This window comes from Sorex araneus, chromosome 5 (assembly GCF_027595985.1).
Source record: "Sorex araneus isolate mSorAra2 chromosome 5, mSorAra2.pri, whole genome shotgun sequence".
NCBI classification, from domain to species: Eukaryota; Metazoa; Chordata; class Mammalia; order Eulipotyphla; family Soricidae; genus Sorex; species Sorex araneus.
Genome location: NC_073306.1, coordinates 29,265,152 through 29,284,848, shown reverse-complemented (window position 1 = coordinate 29,284,848; position 19,697 = coordinate 29,265,152). Strand labels below are relative to the sequence as shown.

The following is a 19,697-nucleotide window of genomic DNA, read 5'->3' as shown; positions in this document are numbered from 1 at the left end:
CTTCTCGGCTGGATTACATTTTAATCAGATTAAGGGAGAGGTTTGAGAAACTTCATGGGGAAGGGTCCAGCCTCCTCAGGGTCTGCTGAAGGTTTTATCAGGTCTGTTTTCTGTATCCACAGGGTGGATCAATCAGTCTTAGGATTTTCCTCCCAGTTCTAAATTCTGTTGACCTAAATTTCATTGCCAAGGGCCTTTTCCTGTCTAACTGCCTACATCATACTGACATTAATCTAAGTGGTGCTCAGGGGACCATGCAGTGCCAAATAGTGAACCCATGCCATCCAGATGTAAAGCATGAGCTCAGCCAGTTGTTAGGGTCGTTTACTAAATTTGTAATATTTTCATTTTGTAGAAGAGAAATTTAACAGATTTAGTAACTTGTTTAAACAAGATTATATAATTAGAAGTAAGGGCAGGAGATAGTACTGTGGTTAGGGCACATGTCTACCATGTGTCTCATCTGGGTTTGATTCCTGGCTCCTTACGGTCCCTGAGCATTGTTGGGTGCAGCCCTGGAAGCCACCAGCTCTGCCAGGACTCAGGTATCCCTGTCACCGAAGCAGCATTTCATCAAACTGCTGGCTCAATTGGCTGAGAATTGCCAATTGGATGCCTTTGTTTCCCTCTCCCCCTACACTGCTTTTGAGGATTTCCCCAAAATTGAAAGGGATTAAAACCATGTAATCCGAACTAAGGAACAAAGAATGCTCCTGATCTTATCATAATGTCTTTCTATGGATCTTACTATATTTTTTTGTTGTTGTCCAGGTGGGTGCACATCTAGCTGTGCCTAGGGCTGGCTCTGGACTCAGTGATCTTGTAACAGAATACCTGTGAATGTAGGGTTTTTTTTTTCCCTCTTTTTTTTTTTCTTTTTGGGTCACACCCTGCAAAGCACAGGGGTTACTCCTGGCTCTGCATTCAGGAATTACTCCTGGCAGTGCTTGGGGGACCATATGGGAAGCTGGGAATCAAACCCAGGTCGGCCGGCTGCATGCAAGGCAAACTCCCTACCTGCTATGCTATTACTCCAGCCCCTGTGAATGTAGTTTGATCTTAAATTATAAACTGATAACCCGGAAGATTTTTAGAAGATTATAGAACTACACACAGTTGTGCTCTCAGGGATCCCTCCTGGTGGGGTCAGGGGACTATATAGGGTCCCAAGGATTGAACCTGGGTTGGCCACATGCAAGGCAAGTGCCCTACCTGCTACACTGTCTCTGGCCCCTATATCAGCAAAAAACAGGCAACATAAACTTAAAGCATCCTACTCCTCTTCTTCCCTCTCTAACCCCCGATTTTTTTTTTTGTTTGTTGGGGGTGGGATAGGAGTTAAGCCACTTGGCAGTGCTCAGGTCTATTTCTGGCTTTCTGCTCAGGTATGACCTGATGGTGCTTAATGGAGTGAGTATATGCATTGCTGGGAATGAACCAAAGTTGGCTGCATGCAGGATAAGTGCCTTATGTCCTGCAGTGTCTCTGGCCATCTTTGCAGGGATTGAACCATCATTCATTGTTTTTTAGACTTTGACTTGGAAAGTATGGAGGGGTCTTTCTAGCAGGACTTTGTATACTGGTGCCATTTAATAAAGAACTGGAAATAAATGTTTTAGCTTAGATGTTAATTCAGATCTTAGATGTTTGTTCTCTTTATAGAGGTAAGAAGTATGGAGAAACAGCTAATGAATGTGGCGAAGCCTTCTTTTTCTATGGGAAATCACTTTTGGAATTGGCAAGGTATGTCTTTAAAGCTGCAGTTTGTAAGATGTTCTGTATCACCCTTAATGATCTGTTAAAAAAAGACTATTTCTTAATACTGTTCTGTTGACTTTGGGATTTCATATGAGCTGAGACTAGTTTTAGAAGGAGTTCAGAAGGACCATGAAATACTAATGCACGTTTTTGATTTTTGGGCCACCCATGGGCAGTGTTCAGGAGCTTACCCATGATTTGACTGCTCAGGGATCATTTCTGGCACCATTTGGGTGACCATAGGGATGGGGTGCTGGGGGGTCCTGGTCAACTGCCTGCAAGGCAAATGCTCTGCTTGCTGAATTATCCATTACTGATGGAAGTTGTTTTCTTTGTTTTTGTTTTTGGCCACTCTGGTGGTGCTTAGGGCAGCATGTGCGTGCCAGGAGTCAAACTGGGGTCGGACGAATGCATGATTAAAGCTTTGAAAGGCACTTAATGTGCTGTAATTTTTATTGATAAAGCCCCATCAAAGTGTGAGTCACTAGTGGTATATGCTGACATGAACTTGTTAACGCAAAGTTATAGTTAGGTGTTGACTCTTTTGTTTTGGGGATATACCGGCAGTGCTCAGATTACTCTTAGCTCTAGGCACCATATGGGGTGCCTGGAATTGAACTCCGGTCAGTGGTGTACAAGACAGGTGCCCTTCTTCCTGTGCTAGGTGTTTACTTTTGAGGATATTAGAAGCCAAGAAAAATCTTGGCGGGGGCGGGGGGGGGGGGGCGTTGGGCCACACCTGATGGTGCTCAGAATCATTCCTGGCAGTGCTTGGGACCTCTTATGTGGTGCTAAGAGCTCAACCAGGGTCAGCTGCTTGCAAGGCAAGTATCTTAATTACCTGTATTATCTCTCTGGCCGTCTTGTTTTATGTTTTTGGCCACAGAGTGTCAGTGGTACTAGGTGCTGCTGAAACTGGCAGGTTTTTTTGGTGCCCCTAAAACTGGTACTATGAAGGGGCCATGTGGCTCTTCTCAGGGGAAAGTGTGTTACTGGGCTCAAACCCAGTCAGCTGCATGTAAGGGAAGTGCCTTAACCTTTGTACTATCTTTCCTACCTTATCTTTTTGCCTTTTTTGGGGGGGTCACACCTGGCGATGCACAGGGGTTACTCCTGACTCTGCACTTAGGAATTACTCCTGGCAGTGCTGGGGGACCATATGGGATGCAGGGAATCGAGCCGGGTTGACTGCGTGCAAGGCAAACACCCTACCCACTGTATTATCATCGCTGCACCTCCCTTAGTATCATTTTTTGTTTTATTTTTGGGCCACACCTGGTGATGCTCAGGGTTTACTCTTGGCACTCTATTCAAGCATCATTCCTGGTGGTGCACAGGGGACGCAGGGGATTGAACTTGGGTTGGCTGCTTGCAGGGCAAATGCTGTATCCACTCTACTATCCTGTCGGCCCCTAGATAGATTAAATATATTCTCAGCTTTGCTCTGTCATCTTTACTTTTCATTTTTTTTGGATTTTGGTTCACACCTGGTTGTGCTCAGGTCTTACTCCTGATTCTGCACTCAGGGATCACCCCTGGCAGTGGACCATATGGGGTGCTGGGGAATCAAACTAGGGTCGTCTGTGTACAAGGCAAGTGCCCTGCCCTGTGTACTATTGCTTTGGCCCTTCCAACCCCCCAACTCTTATTTAACAAGGATGAATTAAGGACAGTTTGAAAACACTAGCTTGTGAGAATGTCTAATAAGTAGTCTTACCTAGTTACCTAGGGGCTGGAGAGGTAGTACAGAAGATTGGCATTTGCTTTGCATGCAGCTATGGTAGCTGCAACCCTGGTTCAAAATCCTAGTACTGCATGTGGTACTCCGAGTACCACCAGATGTGGCCAAAACCCAAAGTAAGTAGACTATTGGAAAGTTAGTATCTATTTTCTTCCTGAGTTTATTAAGTAAATAGCTTTTAAGAGTGTTTTGATAGTATGAAAATAGTATTTATAAAAAATAAACTTTAAAAAATCTATTTATAAAAATAGTCTATAGTATAAAAATCTATTTAATTTCATTTCTGGTAATAATCATATATGTTCCATAGAACCATATGGAACATACTGATTTGCTGTTGGGCCTCCCCAGCAGTGCTTGGGAAATCTGGGGACCATTTCCCAGTGATACTTGTCCAGCAGTGCTGGGGCTCTGGGGCTATTTATTAGGTGCTTGTGCATGTTTCCTGGGAAGTAATGTAAACCTTTCTGTAATATTTGGTGATACAGAGAAGTATGCACAGATGTGAAGTTGGGATTTTTTTTTTCTTTTTGGGTCACACCCAGCAATGCACAGGGGTCACTCTTGGCTCATGCACTCAGGAATTACCCCTGGCAGTGCTCAGGGATGCTGGGAATTGAACCCGGTTCCGCCACGTGCAAGGCAAACGCCCTACCCAGTGTGCTATCGCTCCAGCCCTAAAGTTGGGAAATTTAATTTAAAAATTTAATCTTTTTCAATTTGGGGACTAAATCTTGTAGTGCTCAGGGCTTACTCCTGGAAGTGCTCAGAGGACCATATGTGGTGCCCAGAATAAAACCCAAGGCAGGCATATGCAAAGCAAGTGCCACGACTGTGTACTTGTCTCTCCAGCCCAGACCTTGTTCTTTTGACAATTCATTGCTTTCCAGGTTGCTAGATGGTAGGGTATGTTTATTTCCTCTTAACGCTTTTACTACCATAATCTGTTAGATGTGTAGAGATCATTACTTTTCTTCTATGAAATTTAGAATGTATAGTCTCTGCACTTGCTTCCTGTTGCTTTTATAATATAGGAGTATTAATTTCTGTCTAGCAAAATTGTTAGGTTCCAGCCATCATACTTTGGTGCTTTCTTCTTTTGTTCTCCTAGAATGGAGAATGGTGTGTTGGGAAATGCCCTGGAAGGTGTGCATGTGGAAGAGGAGGAAGGAGACAAAGCAGAAGATGAATCTCTGGTAGAAAATAATGATAACGTAGATGGTATGTGGAGTTGCATGTGGTATTCAAGAGATGCGACGTTTATTTCTTGTACCCAAGTAATAAAAATAGGGCATCTCTTCTATAAGATGCCTGGAATGGCACCTGCCTCCTTATATTTGCTGGTGACTGCAGTAGAGATAGCCAGTCATTGAAACTGACAGCAGACTTTCGTAAGAGGATAACTTAACTCAAATAAGACTGATATTTAAATATTACACAAGCTAAGTATTATGATGTAAAATTTTAAGTCTATGCTGCTCAGTTACTTTAATAACATTGTTTTGGGAGCTTTTTCACTTTTCTTTCTGTGTTCAAGAAGTCCTAATTTGTAAAAAGTATTGACTGGGAGTTTCTAATGTTTAAAAGGAGCCTTTAAAGCTTGGCATCTCTTACCTAACTGATAATCCTAATGCTCAAGTAAAACATTAAGGAGCTTGGGTTTCTTTTGCAGTAAGCTGCTCTGCTAGCTTGAACTTTGCCCTTTGCTTTTCTAAGGGGCAGATAGTGTTTAGGTCATCTGCTAAAACTAAAGCTAGGTTGTTTGAGGGCTTAAAGGGTATGCATTTTTAGTTTCCATTTATACCTTTATCGTTAAACTCGAAGACATGTTTATGCTTCATGTTCTTTAACCATGTAGAGGAAGCAAGGGAAGAGTTGAGAGAACAGGTTTATGACGCCATGAAAGAAACAGAAGCAAAAAAACTAGAAGAAAAGTCTCTGGTAAAGCCTGAAGCTGATAAAGAACAGGACACCAAAATGGAGAAGGGTGGAAGAGAAGATATGGATGTCAGTGAATCTTCAGAGAAACTACTGGGAAAACCTGAATCAACTTCAGATCAATTAACTGAAACCACTGAAGAGGCAAAAGGAACATCAGCACCAGAAGGACTGAAAGAAACTGACATCACTTCTGTGAAGTCAGAGCAGGAAGTACCAGATGCTGAAGAGGAAAAAACACTTTCTGGCACAGATGTTCAAGAAGAGTATGTTGAAAAAGCTGTTCAGGAGAAGCAGGAAGAAGTACTTGTAAACATAGAGGAGAAGCCAGAAAAGGCCTCAGAAGAGCAACCTGTTGTGAATTTAGAAAAGCAGGGTGTTACAGTGGAGGTAGAAGCCAAGTCTGTAGATCCAACAGTTGATGTGGGTGGCGATGAGCCAAAGACGCAGGTAACTGACGCTGAAAATGAGCCAGGAAAGGCTGCCCTTGAGCAGATGTGTGAGCAAGAAGTAATTCCTGCTGAAGAGTCACCGGAGGTGATGGCAGCGGCTCCAGAGGCCTCAGCTGGAGGAGCTAAATCAGAAATCAGTGAGAAGCCAGGGCAGGAAATGACAGTTCTCCCTAAGGATGGTACAGTTAATGGATTGTCAGTTGCAGGAGATCAGACTGTTATGGAAACAGATATTTCTGCAGGAGTGACAGAAACAAAGGATGGCTCAGGATTAGGTGAGGTCAGTGCAGAAATAGTACCTAGTCAGGAGACTAAGTTGTCTGTAGAAGAAGCTGAGGCAGCTGGAGATGGGGTTGAGAACAAAGTAACCCAGGGGGCTACTGAGAAATCTCCTGAAGACAAAGTTAAGCTAGCTGCTAATGAAGAGACAGAAGAGAGAGAAGAACAGATGAAAGAGGGTGAAGGTAACATGGGATATGAAAGAGCTGCAGTGGGTGGAGTATATTCTGGATTTGACTCACTAATCACGGGTAAAAGTTAGCCTTCCATTCAGAATTTTCTGTCTGCCTTTGGATTTGTAAAGGGCTAAAAATAATTCGGATTTTAAAAAAATAATAATTTTAAGATTGTGAGCAAGTTAAGGCAAGTCTTCTTAGCTGGCTTATAAACTAATGCTTTTACTAACTGCAAAATAGGCTCTGATTTGTGAGACTTGGCTAGCAGTCATTAACTTATGTCATACTAGCCAATAAAAGAGGCTAAAAATGTTATATAAGGGGTGGAATAGTGAGGAATAGTAGACTAGGCTGGCAGAGAATGCTGAATGGATGTTCACTTGCATGCCTATGGATTTTCTTTATTTTCACCTGGTTCCTTTATTCTGCTTTAGAAAGCAGGTTTGGAGCAGTAGAATCCCCTGAGTTGGTACACTTAACCAGGCATGCCATTTAAATGAAGGCAGTTATCACCAGTGTAAGATTCTGGTGTCCCTCTGTAGTCTTCAGTGTTTAGAGGCTTTTTCACAATAGCGAGTAATCTTAAAGGTCATTTGAAAACTTCTAGCTCGCTTGCTGCTTTGCCCCTTATTTTCATGCTTGCTTTGGCTGCTGAACTGAGTATTACTTAGAAAATTTTAAAGTGGTGGGGTGCTTTGTATAGTACTGGTCAATTGTAATTAGTTTTTATCAAGAATATAAGCCTCTAATTAGTAATTATGTAATTGGCACGTCTGCCTTGAGTTGTGCTTTCATTTGAGGATTCTACTGTCAAAGGTTCACCTAACATTGGTATTAATAATCACAGGTATAGTCTTCACATAATTGCCAGACTGCTTTAAGAGTTCTCTTAGAAGATAGTATGAGTATTTGCAACTCATTGTTAAAAATTCTTTGACCTGTGTGCAGGTCCCTGCACTCCAGCCAGTGAAAGTTTGTTAACCTGGAGTGAATTGGTTAAATGGCATCATGATTGGGCTATCAATTAGACAAAGAATTCTTTATGGTAAAAGCACAAAACTGACTTTCTTATTAAGAAAATAAAACTGTACACAAACTCTTCCATGTCTTGATCTTAATGATGATGAATATTTTATATACAAAGGTCTGTGGTATATAACAGACTTTGAATTAGTTTAGACTTTGAATCACAGGTAACACTGATCTTTGACATAGTAACTTTTGGTTGGAAAATAATACTTTGTAGTATTATTAAGGTTAAATTTACAGTATGTAAATACTGTAAATTTACATACTGTAAATTTAACTTTAGTCGTTACCTGTTTAGGGTCATGCAGTAAGTCAGGATACAGGTTTCCAACCCTAGATCTGATGTTGATGATTTGGGTTGGTGGGGGACTCGCCTGTCTGTTCCCCAGGGGTCACCTCGTAGGGAGCTTGAGGCACCATGTGGAATACTGGGGATCGAACCTGGGTTGACCATTGCAAGGCAGACTCCCTACCTGTGGTACTAAATCCCTCTGTCTTCGAATCTGATATAAATGTATTGTTCTTATATTACCTTGACACTGAGTAAGAAGCAACTTTTATCTCTCTCTTTACCCATCTCAGATTTCCTGGTGGTGCTTTTGGGGCATCTGGGGTGATGGCCTACAGTTAAATGTGAGGGCCTGAGATGCAGTGCTGCAAGGATCTTGTGTTCCAAGGTGCTAGGGCTTCCAGGGTCACATCCAGCAGTGCTTGGTGGGACTAGGGATCAAAAGGGCATATTATATCTTTTGCTTTAGCGACCCTTGTGCTCTTTTTTTGGGGGGGGATGGGGGTGCTGGGGATCAAACTAAGGGTCTCATGAGTATGTATGGCAAGTGCACTACAACTGAGCTTCATCTCTGGCCTGAAGCTCCTTTTCAAATTTTAGTTTTAGCTGATCACTTCCAGGAATAATTTCTGAAAGCAGAGCCAGGAGTAACTCCTGAGCATTGCTGTGTGACAACCCCCCCCCCCCCCCCAAATAATAATTTGCCTTATGTTACATAGCAAGAGAATGCAGGTCAGGCTTTTAATTAATTGTTGTTGTTGGTTGTTTTTTTGTCTTTTTTGAGCGAAGCAAAATAGATTTATTGAAAGAAATTTAACAGAAATGGAAGGGGAAAGGAAAAGATTCAAGAGAGAAAGAACATGGGCTTTGGGATCTTAATTTCAATTCTCTTTCCCCTGTCTCTCCTCTTTCTCCTCCTACCATCACTCTTTCCCTTTCTTCCTTCCCCCCTTTCCCCTTCCCTCACCTTGGGGTGCTGAGGGCTTAGTCTTGACTGCTCAAGGATCACTCCTGGTGGGATTGGGGTTCATGTGGATTATTGGTGATTGGACTTTTGGTCAGCTGTGTGCAAGGCAAGCAATCCCCTACCTCCTGTACTATCTTTCTGACCCTGTGTGTGTTATAGTACTTTGGGAGTTGGGCCATACATAGTAGCATGTGGTATGATACTCTGGCTACTGCTGACTGGCATGGTGTTTGGCATTTTTAGTACTCTAGCAGAATTAGCTTGCCACAAACACCTTTTGGATTGTCCCTGTCTCTAATACAAATAATGGTCTGCTTTTTTCTAACAGAGTGAATGTGATTTTTCTTTTTATTTAATTAAATTTTTAATTTTATTGATTCACCGTGAGATATAGTTACAAGCTTTCATGTCTGAGTTACTATCACACAATGATCAAACATCCATCCCTCCACCAGTGCACATTCCTCACCACCAATGAATGTGATTTTCAAGTGAAAAAGATTTAGGGCATAAAGATTTTCCAGTCTATAAGATAAATTTATTGTTCTATGCAATCAGTGCATAGAATAAAATCAACTGACATGAATGTGGAATAACCAAAGAATCTGCATATTGCCTTTATAAGTAAATCAGATTTATATATCTCTCTGCTGTTAATATTTTGGTGAGACTGCAAAATCAAGAAATGCTTGTAAAATATAATTTTTCTAAAACAAAGTGCATTGACTCAGAATACTGTGTTCAGGGAATGGAGTGATAGTATAGCAGGTAGGGCACTTGCCTTGCACCAGGCTGACTCAGTTTCTATCCCTGGCACCCCAATATAGTCCTCTTGAGTCCCAGCAGGAGTAAGCACTGAGCATAGCTATATATCCCTCACCCCCAAGAAACTTGGGGTATATTTTAAGATCTCATTATTGAGAACATTAAGGCATTTCCATTAATTATGTGCATGTAAGTTCTCAGATTGAAAAGTGCATCAAGTAATGTCTTTCATTAATCTGACTCCATTACAAAGGTAATACATACTCTCTGAGTTGTGTCTCTCAAACTGGTGTAAACTGTTAATAAAAAGTAACTGATTGCTGATTGATTTTTGATTGACCTGATGATGCTCATGGGCTGTTTCTAGCTCAGTGCTGGGTTCCACGCATTGCTGAGTATTAAACTAGTCCTGATAGCTTCAATCCCTTAGTTCATCTCCCAGCATTTGGTTCACCTGAAACATTAAAATTGCATAGTGCATTGTAAATACCAAGAATTGTGTGAGAAATTGCATGTACAGATAAGATTTTTGGGGGATGGGCTTGGGCCACACTGGCAGGGCTTATTGGCTATTTGTGCTTAGGAGTGATCCCTAGTGGTGCATAGGGGACTATGTGGAGCTGGAGATGTGATTTAGTAAACATGCAAGTCAAGTGCCTCATGTGCTATTTTTCAGGTCCTAAAATTTTAATTTTTATAATTTCTGTAATGGTTTACAGTTAGTATAAATTTTGGGAGACAAGCAATTTGGACCACAGCCAGTGTGCTCAGGGGCTATCACTGAAAGTTCAGGAGAGACCTCTGGTCATGCTTAGAAGTCTTTATGGTACCAGACTATGGACCTGAACTAAGGTCCAGGCTTTCTTCCTTTACTATATATCTAGACTAGGTCGGTGTAATTTAAAATTAATTCCCAAATAGATAAGCCAAATTTGAAGTTAAACTTTGTAGCATTCTTGTATGGTTAGAAATCAACAACCATATCTGTTGCTTGCTTTATTCAGAACATGAATAAAAGGACGGGAGATAGCATGTGTACATGGTGTGCATGAAGGAGGCCTTAGTTTGATCCCTGCTACCATATGGTTCTCTGAACACCTTCAGATGTGCGCCCCCCAACTCCAAAGTGATATTTAGGATAAAAATGTATTGCTGGGACTGGAGCAATAGCACAGCGGGTAGGGCGTTTGCCTTGCATGTGGCCGACCCAGGTTCAATTCCCAGCATCCCATGTAGTCCCCCGAGCACCACTGTGAGTAACTCCTGAGTGCAGAGCCAGGAGTAACCCCTGAGCATCTCTGGGTGTGACCCAAGAAGCAAAAAAAAAAGTTGCTGCTTTTCCCTGCAAATTGCATGTTTCCCCTGTTTTAAAAAACATTCCTTTTCAATAAATATATAGGTATTTCCTGCCTTGCATATTCTGCTGAATTTTGAGTTTTTTTTTTTTTTTTTTGCCAGTTAGTATAACTTCACATCTATGTAACCCACTTGGGTATTTGTACATCAATAATGTGTGTTGTAGGGATATATAAATAACAACCACTAAATTACATGGCCAACAGGAGGAAGACAGTTTTGTATAGGTTAGTTTATAACTTGTAACTGACTTCTTGCTAAGATTTTTTGATTTGTCTTACTATCTTGTAAAATCGAGCAGTTTTCTGTGCATCTTTACCTACTCATTCATCCATTCATTCAGTATTGCTAGACAGATTACAGTCTTTTCACCTCATTTCATGGTTCTGAAACCTGATTGCCATATATGTACATCCCTTTGATGTTGGTTATTAGGAGTTAAAAATTGAACTCTTGGTGGAATTAAAAATGCTTATGGAAGATTTCAGAGGTAGTCATTATACCCAATTTATGCGTTGTCGGTCAAAAAGTCAGTCTTTTGATACTCCACTCTAACTTAAATGTTTATTAGAAGCAGTTGACCTGTGTTTTATAGGCAGTGACCTGTGTTTATCAATCTACAAGTATTAACCTGTTACTGGAATAAATAACTGATTGTGGTAATGCTCACCCAAGTTCACCTGCTAGAGCTGGCTGGCGTTTGTGGCATGTCCATTGTGAGGGCTATGCTTTTTCTCTCTGTCAGCTTTGTTGTGGGAAAGCTGGTCTCAAGTATTGTTTACGTGAATTGGAATGACAATTTTTTGGTACCTTCTTAACCATTCACATTATGAAACAAGTTACCTGAAGACACAGGAACACTGACTAAGCTTCCACTGCTTGGTTGAATAAAACTGGGATTCCCTATAAAGGCCAGTCTCACTTTTATGAGAGAAACACTCAGCCCTTGTGGTGGGGAGGGTGTACTGATGGTTGACACTGTAGCCATTTAAGATATATTACATACAGGCTTTATATTTATATCTAACTATTTATATTTATAACTGACTTGGCTGAGCATTTCACCTGTTCAACCTGAGAAAGTTGACACATGTTGGTTGGAATTTCTATCAGAGGATAATTCTAAGTATTCTCAATATTGAGGTATTTTTTCTTACAGAAACTGAAGGCTCAGAAGAGGAAGACAAAGAAAATGACAAGGCTAAAGAAACACCAGCTGATTCAGTTACTGAAACCAAGGTGAATTCATTCAGTGTCATTGTTTTCTTTTTTTCTTTTTTTATTTGGTTTTTTGGGCCACACCTGGTGATGCTCAGGGCTTACTCCTGGCTCTGCTCAGGAGTCACACCTGGCTGTGCTTAGGGGACCATATAGGATGCTGGGGATCAAACCCGGGTCAGTCACATGCAAGGGAAGTTCCTTGTCCTCTGTACTATCTCTTGTCACTCATTGTGTTCTTAAAGAAATGTGGCTTACTAAAAAAAAAAAAAAAAAGTGGCATATGCTTGACTGGGAATAGATGTTTACTAACTGGAGACTCTTGATGAGTAGTCTGTTGTATCTCTAGACCCAGCATCTTTCAAATAAGACAAGAGGGTGGAGATGTAGCTCAGTGGTAGAGCATGTTAAGGCCTTGGGTTCAGTTCCCAGCACAGAAAAAAAAGTGACATAGTAATGATTGTATGTAAACTGTAGGGGAGAATCTATTTTTTGGGTTAGAGGGGGAAGTCAATTTTTAATCTTGTTTTCTTTAAAAAAAAATACTAACGTATAAATTTATATTTGTACGTAAAGGTGTCAGCCTTGTACTAATCCTAATACCAATGATTTGAATATATTTTAGTCTTTTCATGAAAATGAAGAGGAAGAGATTGGGAATCTAGAGCTTGCCTGGGATATGCTGGACTTAGCAAAGATCATTTTTAAAAGGTAAAAATCCTGGTGCTTTTGCAATTCAGGTAGGGATCTTGATTGAAAATAGTAGTTGGAATTTCACAAATGACATTAAGATTCTGATCACCTTTCCTTTTAGGCAAGAAACAAAAGAAGCTCAGCTTTATGCTGCACAGGCTCATCTTAAGCTTGGAGAAGTTAGTGTTGAATCTGGTAATAAATTTTCTATTTCAACTCTTTCAATGCTAGTGCCCTGCCTTCCCTGAATTGCTAAAACTTAAGCTGGTAGTTATGTGTGATTGACTTAAAAATGATGGCAGGGTTGGATCAGGTAGTACAGTGGGTAATAGCTTGCCTTGCATGTGGCTGGCCTGGGTTTGATCCCCAACACCACATACAGTTCCCTGAGCACTGTCAGGTGTGGCCCCAAAACAAATGACAAGAGGTTTAGTTCTTGAAATTTACTAAAATGGGGGCTGGAGCAATAATACAGCAGATCGGGCATTTTCCTTGCATGCAGACGACTTAGGTTTGATCCCCGGCACCCCATATTTATCCCTGAGCATCACCAGGAGTAACATCTGTGTATCTCCAAGGGTGGCCCAAAAACAGTTTTAAAAAGAAAGTTAGTAATATACTCTACTAAAAATTGGTGGAATTTTATTTGCTTATTTGGGGTTTGAGGGCTACATCTGATGATTGTTTCTCGGGCTGTGTGGGCTTGGGGGAACCATATACTGTGCCGGGGATAAAATGCTATTGGTCACATGCAAGGCAAGTGGCCTTGCTTCCTGTTCTGTGTTGTTGCACCTCCCCCCTCCCTAAACTCCCTTGGGGGTGGGGAATTATTATACTTAAGGATCCTGAAAATGGAAACTGCAGAACGGCCTACATTTTAGAAGTGCTACATATTAGAGGGGTGTCCATTGCTGTTCTTTTTTCTCTTTGTTAGAGAATTATGTCCAAGCTGTGGAGGAATTCCAGGCTTGCCTAAACCTGCAAGAGCAGTACCTGGATGCCCATGATCGTCTACTTGCTGAGACCCACTATCAGCTGGGTTTGGCATATGGGTACAACTCTCAGTACGATGAAGCAGTGGCACAGTTTAGCAAATCCATTGAGGTTATTGAGAAGAGAATGGGTGAGTGTCAACTGTTTCACAGTGATCTTGACCAGTATGGATAGTTTTGTATTTTAAAGGAGTTTTTCTGGTAACTAAAACTGAGCAGTTCTCTGGTTTTTTTTTTGGTAGCTGTACTAAGTGAGCAGGTAAAGGAGGCGGGAGACTCCTCGACTGAATGTGAGAAAGAAATTGAGGAACTAAAGGAACTGCTACCTGAAATTAGAGAGAAGATAGAAGATGCAAAAGAGTCCCAGCGTAGTGGGAATGTAGCTGAATTAGCTCTGAAAGCAACTTTGGTTGGTTTGGTTTCTTTTCTTTTCTTTTTTTTTTTCTTTTTGGGTCACACCTGGCGATGCACAGGGGTTACTCCTGGCTCTGCACTCAGGAATTACTCCTGGTGATGCTCAGGGGACCATATGGGATGCTGGGAATTGAACCTGGGTCAGCCTGGGTCGGCCGCGTGCAAGGCAAGCGCCCTACCCGCTGTGCTATTGCTCCAGCCCCGGTTTGGTTTCTTTTCAAGTTTATGATAACCATTTGATAATACTGAAGGCATCAAACTAATGTTCTGTTTTCCAGGAATCCTAGTTTATGATTTAGTTTCCAGGGTGTTGGTGATTAAAGACAACTGTAACTTTAAGGGGAGGCTGGGAATATGGTACAGTGGATAGGGCACTTTTACACAGCTGACCTGGGTTCAATCTGGGGCACCACTTAGTGATCCCCCACCAGGACTGATCCATGAGCACTTCGAGGTATGGACCAGAAACTTAGTATTAAAGAATATAATGTATAATAGTATAATCCTGATGAGAATATGCTCTGGGGTTGGAGGTCCTGAGAAATAGTACAGTGAATAGGATTTATGGCTGACTTAGTTGAATCTACCCATATTGCCCCCCAGACCCCACTAGGAGTGAACCCTGAGTATTGCTGGGTGTGGCCCCCACACGGTTAAATGCTTTTCAATTTTATTTGGCCTGGTTCTGACCTTGCTTCCTTCCCTTTTTTGTGTGGGGCACATGCCTGATGGTATTCAGGGCTTCTGGCTCTGCATCCAGGGATCACTCCTGGTGGTGCTTGGGGGACCATATAGGATGCTAGGGATCGAACTGGAGTCAGCTGCGTGCAAGGCAAGCACTCAACTTACTGTTCTATTGCTCTGCCCCACCCGCCCCTTGCTTCCTTTTTGTGGCCCCTGCTTACATATTGTTTGCCTTGGCTCTTTTTAAATATCCTGCCAGTCCCAACTGCCAGTTGAGAGGTTACTCTAGAGCATAATTTTTTGGTTTGAATTCTAAACTTGGCCACCAAGCCACAGCCCTGGCCTCTCTAAGTTTTTGGTGAGGAAGGGTTTGTGTGTTTAAATTATTTTTCTTGGGTGGGGGGCGGAGGTCACACCTGGCACTACACAGGGGTTACTCCTGTCTCTGCACTCAGGAATCACTCCTGGTGTTGCTCAGTGGACCATATGGGATGCTAGGGATCGAACCTGGGACAGCCGCATGCAAAGGAAACTCCCTTCCCGCTAGACATCACTCCAGCTCCCTTGAATTCTGTTTCTGCTGTTGTGTGACTGATCATGATTCTTAACATTTACTTAGGTTTTGTGTCCACCAGTGATGCTTAGATGCTACTCTCTAGTCTGCTCAGGGACCGTGAGATATCAAATCTCAGTTTCCCTAATGAGCTGCTCTTGTTCCTTTAGCATTTATTAACTATAACAAAGATGCTCTAGTTCAGCATTCCATAATGGTTTTACACTTGAAAACCAGCACCTGTTTTCCGTATGGTCCGTGGAATTGGTGCTTATGATCAAGGAGGTGGCAGACCAGTGGTTCTCAACTTTTCTATACTTGTGGATCAACAGCAGCTGAAGAACATTTCCTAGTTGACTTCAGCTGCAAAATGGGAGTGGTAGCACCTATGTGTTCAAATACTTCAGACATCAGGAGACAGATGGTATTTACTTAAATGTAGCTGTTACCTTCTTTCAGAACTCCTATATAGATTAGTGAGTCATTCTAGATATGTCTGCATTGGACTGTTTTAGAGATCTCTGAACTTTGTTTTGGAGTTACAGGTATGGGAGGTTTTATTTTATACCTGCATCCTTCCTGTGTGCCGCATTTTGTCTGGACATCTGCTGTATGGAGTCCTAGCATTTGAGCTCTTAGTTGCTTGGATGGCAGGTACTTGGTATAGGACGATGACTGAACTCTGGTTCTCTGTGAGGACTCATTTGGATCTATCATCTTGCATACAGGTGGAGAGCGCTACTTCAGGTTTCACTCCTAGTGGAGGAGATAGCTCGGTCTCCATGGTGAGTATTTTGATGGGGAAGCCACATCTAGTGGTGCTTGCAATATTCTCGTTTCCTTCTCTGTGGACATTCTGGTGGTACTCGAGGTCTATGTGGTGTCAAGGACTGAATCTAGCCTTCTGAATGCAAGATATAAGCTTTTGTCCTGACCTGTTATTTTATATTAGACCTTAGTATTTATTATTTGTCTGTATCACTGTCTCTTGTAACTGTATCACTGTCTTCGATTTACTCTCAGGCACCAGTAACATCTCTATTACACTCAGCCCTGAGATTTTAGTAGCCTCTCCTTACTCGTCTTTCCCAACGATTAGAGGCTCTTTCAGGGTCAAGGGAATGAGACCACTTGTTAACATGCTTCCTTTTTGGCAGATTGCCAGTAGAAAACCAACAGATGGTGCTTCCTCATCAAATTGTGTGACTGATATTTCCCACCTTGTAAGAAAGAAGGTAAGTTTGTGTGCTATCATTTATTTTCTTCTAACTTGACATCCCCACCCCCATCTGAACATTTCTGTAAAATTTTCCAATATTTGATGTGGTAAAGTTCATTTTGTGGTGATGAGACTGTTTTGGTGGGGTCAAAGGCACATCCCATGGTGCTCAGGGCTTATTCTTGGCTCTGTGCTTAGGTATCAGTCCTGGCAGGACTCAGGACCATATATATGAGTTGCTGCATGCAAAGGTAGCAAGTACCTGCAATTTTGACAACGTTGTTTTTCAGTAGCAGACCCCCACGTCCTGTCTCCTCCCTCTTATGGAAGAATCTTAACTCTTGTTTCATTTCCTCACTAAAATAACGGGATTCATACATGGGATTATGTTATTTTCATATTTCCCTGTCACCCGTACATCACCATTTCATTAGGCGTGCTACATTGGTATGTTGGCATAGACCAGTTTATTCTGCAGAGTACAGATTGGCAGTTACCTTCTGTGGTAAGGGAGGTAAGGTACCCTGGGAGCGAAGCATTGAATCCTGGTGTTCAGAATCTGCACTGAGGAGTAGAAGAGGGGATAGGGGAGAAGGGTGTTAGGTGTTTTTTGCTCTTTTTCTTTTAAAAACATTAGGCTCATTTGTAAAATCTTGATGATTTAAAGAAAAAAACTAAAAAACAAAAGACAAAACCCTTCATGATTTATATGTTTAGCGGAAACCAGAAGAAGAAAGCCCTCGGAAAGAGGATGCAAAGAAAGCCAAACAAGAGCCAGAGGTGAATGGAGGCAGTGGGGATACTGTTTCCAGTGGAAATGAAGTTTTAGAAAACATGCAGGAAGAGGTGAGTGGATAAAAGCAAATTTGTTCCCTTTTAATTCTCCCTTCTCAAGGCCCAGGGAAATAACTCCTTCCAATGTATGTTTTCCATCTTATTTGATTACTTAAATGATCAAAAAATTATTGTTCAGGAAACTGGGTATGGAATGAGTATAATCTGCCTCAAGCAAATGGGACATGTTCTGTAGGTAATGAATATATTGACAGTTCACTGTATATTAAGTGTGTATATTCACTGTATATTGAGTGTGGTAGGTCACACCTTGCTCGGCACTGGGTTCAGGTTGCCCCTTACTATGCTTGAGGAACATATGAGGTTAGGGATCAGAGGCATGTATGCATCATATGATCCTGGGCCAGAGAATTCTAAGAGCTGAGCACATAATTTTGCATGCAGGAATTTGACCTTGGTCACTTCATGATCTATAGAACACCCCCGAAGGAGGGCATCAGGCTGAAAATAGGCCCCACAAATACAGTGTAGCTTAAACCCCCACCCCCCAAAAGACTCCAGGGACCAGACAGATGGCACCACTTGTATGAGGCCCACCTGGGTTCAATTCCCAGCATTTCACTTGGTCCCTTGAGAATTGCCAGGAGTGATTTCCTGATTGTAGAGCCCAGAGTGACCTGAGCATCTCTGTTTGGCCTAAAAACAAACCCACCTGCACCCCCTTCCCAGCTAATAAAAAAGTGCTCTGGCCTGCCGCTCTCTGATTTCCATATAAGTGTTGCCTTTGTAATCAGTATTATCAAGCATTTTGGAAATGACCATGTACTCTTTCGCTCATGTGCACAATTGGCAGGAACTCATGTTTTACTCAGTTGTCTGAGATGGAAGGACTAAAGAACGGTCACTTAGGCTGATGTTCCCTGTTTCTCTTCCAGACCGAGAATCAGGCCGAAAGTCAGGCAGCAGTGGAGGGGACAGTGGAGGCTGGAGCTACAATTGAGAGCACTGCATGTTAAGAAAGGGAGCGGATAGCCTTCCTCCTGAGGGAAAGTGTTTTTGTATATAATGTATTTTTTCACTTTGGGGGAATTCTTTTTGTATAACTTCAATAAAGATTATAAGCAAAGGTTGAGGCTTTGATTATTTTTATTCCTTAAGTGTTGCCTCTGGTTTTTACATAGTGACCAAAGGTATACCCATTCTTCCTCTTCCACCATCTGTACTGATCTGCGTTGGAAGTTCTTGTCCAGATTTCTGTGGAGACCGTGAAAGCCAGTGGCTTTGGACACTCTGTCTTCCAATGGTGCTATATTTTTCTGTTTCAAATATTTGGCTGGATCCAGCCATCTTGCAAACAAACCTTAAGCATCTTCACTGTCTGGATGGGAGCAACAAAAGCAAGTCGCCATGAAGATTTTGTTCTTTGGTGCTGATGTCATTTGGACTTTGACTGCTGGGCCTGGGTGGTATCTGTGCTTTTTAACATGTTTAACTTGGGGCCGGTTTTTAGTCCTAGAAAGAGGACTGGGGAATGTGGGGAGAAACGGGACCCTGAGGAAAACACATAGTGGTAACTGGGAACTGTCTGGACAGTTTGATGTTGTTGGAAGACTGGTAGGGAGGGGAATTGGCAAATAAGATATTTGTTATTTTATGTATAGAAAGGATAAATATCACCCAACTCTTGAAATTGTTAATCACATCTGCCAAGTTTTGGCTCAAATAAACATGCTTTAAAAAAAGGTGGTCTGGACTTGTTTTGAAAGATCAGTGGGGTCTTGGACTGCCTAGCGCAGTGTTTTACAGCCTCTTCCTGACCGTGGCCCCCTTCTGATCCTGTTTCTGTCCTGTTGCTTCTCTTCCTGCTATTTGGTACTAAAGGGGTACTATTAGTCTCATAGGGCCTTCTTTGACTATCATGAGGGCTCATGTTAGGGGCCATATGGGCCCCAGTTGAAGACAGTGGCTTAGAACATTTAAATGTGTGGTTCTAGGATTGAGGATATATTTTGGCTTTTCCATTCAAGGCAACTGGCACTCACACCTGACTGACCCTTAAGAAGTTGCTAATTGGGGCTGGAGCGATAGTACAGCAGGTAGGGTGTTTGCCTTGCACATGGCTGACCTGGGTTTGATTCCCAGCATCCCATATGGTCCCCCAGCACCGCCAGGAGTAGCCCCTGTGCATCAATGGATGTGACCCAAAAAGCAAAAAAAAGAAGTTGCATATACAAGGCTTTGTGATTTGGGATTTCAGATTTGAATTTAATTTCCAAACTGCCCAAAGTCAACCTGAGGATTCTGACGGCTGCTGTTACAATGGACAGAACAGGATAGAACCTATATGTGACCACCATACACAAGTGGAGGATAGCCCTC

The 19,697-nt window shown here is 42.0% G+C and overlaps 1 protein-coding gene across 2 annotated transcripts in view; it reads left to right on the top strand.

Annotated features, from left to right (window-relative positions):
* Positions 1-18,448, top strand: part of NASP (nuclear autoantigenic sperm protein) — a 30,894-nt gene extending 12,446 nt beyond the window's left edge. The window contains exons 4-15 of one of the 2 annotated variants that reach the window (XM_004620541.3): positions 1,663-1,743; positions 4,611-4,720; positions 5,358-6,353; positions 11,910-11,989; positions 12,594-12,679; positions 12,783-12,856; positions 13,596-13,784; positions 13,896-14,062; positions 16,033-16,089; positions 16,462-16,539; positions 17,241-17,369; positions 18,254-18,448. In XM_004620541.3, the coding sequence (XP_004620598.2) occupies positions 1,663-1,743; positions 4,611-4,720; positions 5,358-6,353; positions 11,910-11,989; positions 12,594-12,679; positions 12,783-12,856; positions 13,596-13,784; positions 13,896-14,062; positions 16,033-16,089; positions 16,462-16,539; positions 17,241-17,369; positions 18,254-18,334 (2,128 nt within the window). In that variant the 3' untranslated portion in view covers positions 18,335-18,448. The remainder of the gene's footprint in view (positions 1-1,662; positions 1,744-4,610; positions 4,721-5,357; positions 6,354-11,909; positions 11,990-12,593; positions 12,680-12,782; positions 12,857-13,595; positions 13,785-13,895; positions 14,063-16,032; positions 16,090-16,461; positions 16,540-17,240; positions 17,370-18,253) is intronic. The other variant, XM_004620543.2, reaches the window with a different exon arrangement.
* Positions 18,449-19,697: the final 1,249 nt, after the last annotated feature.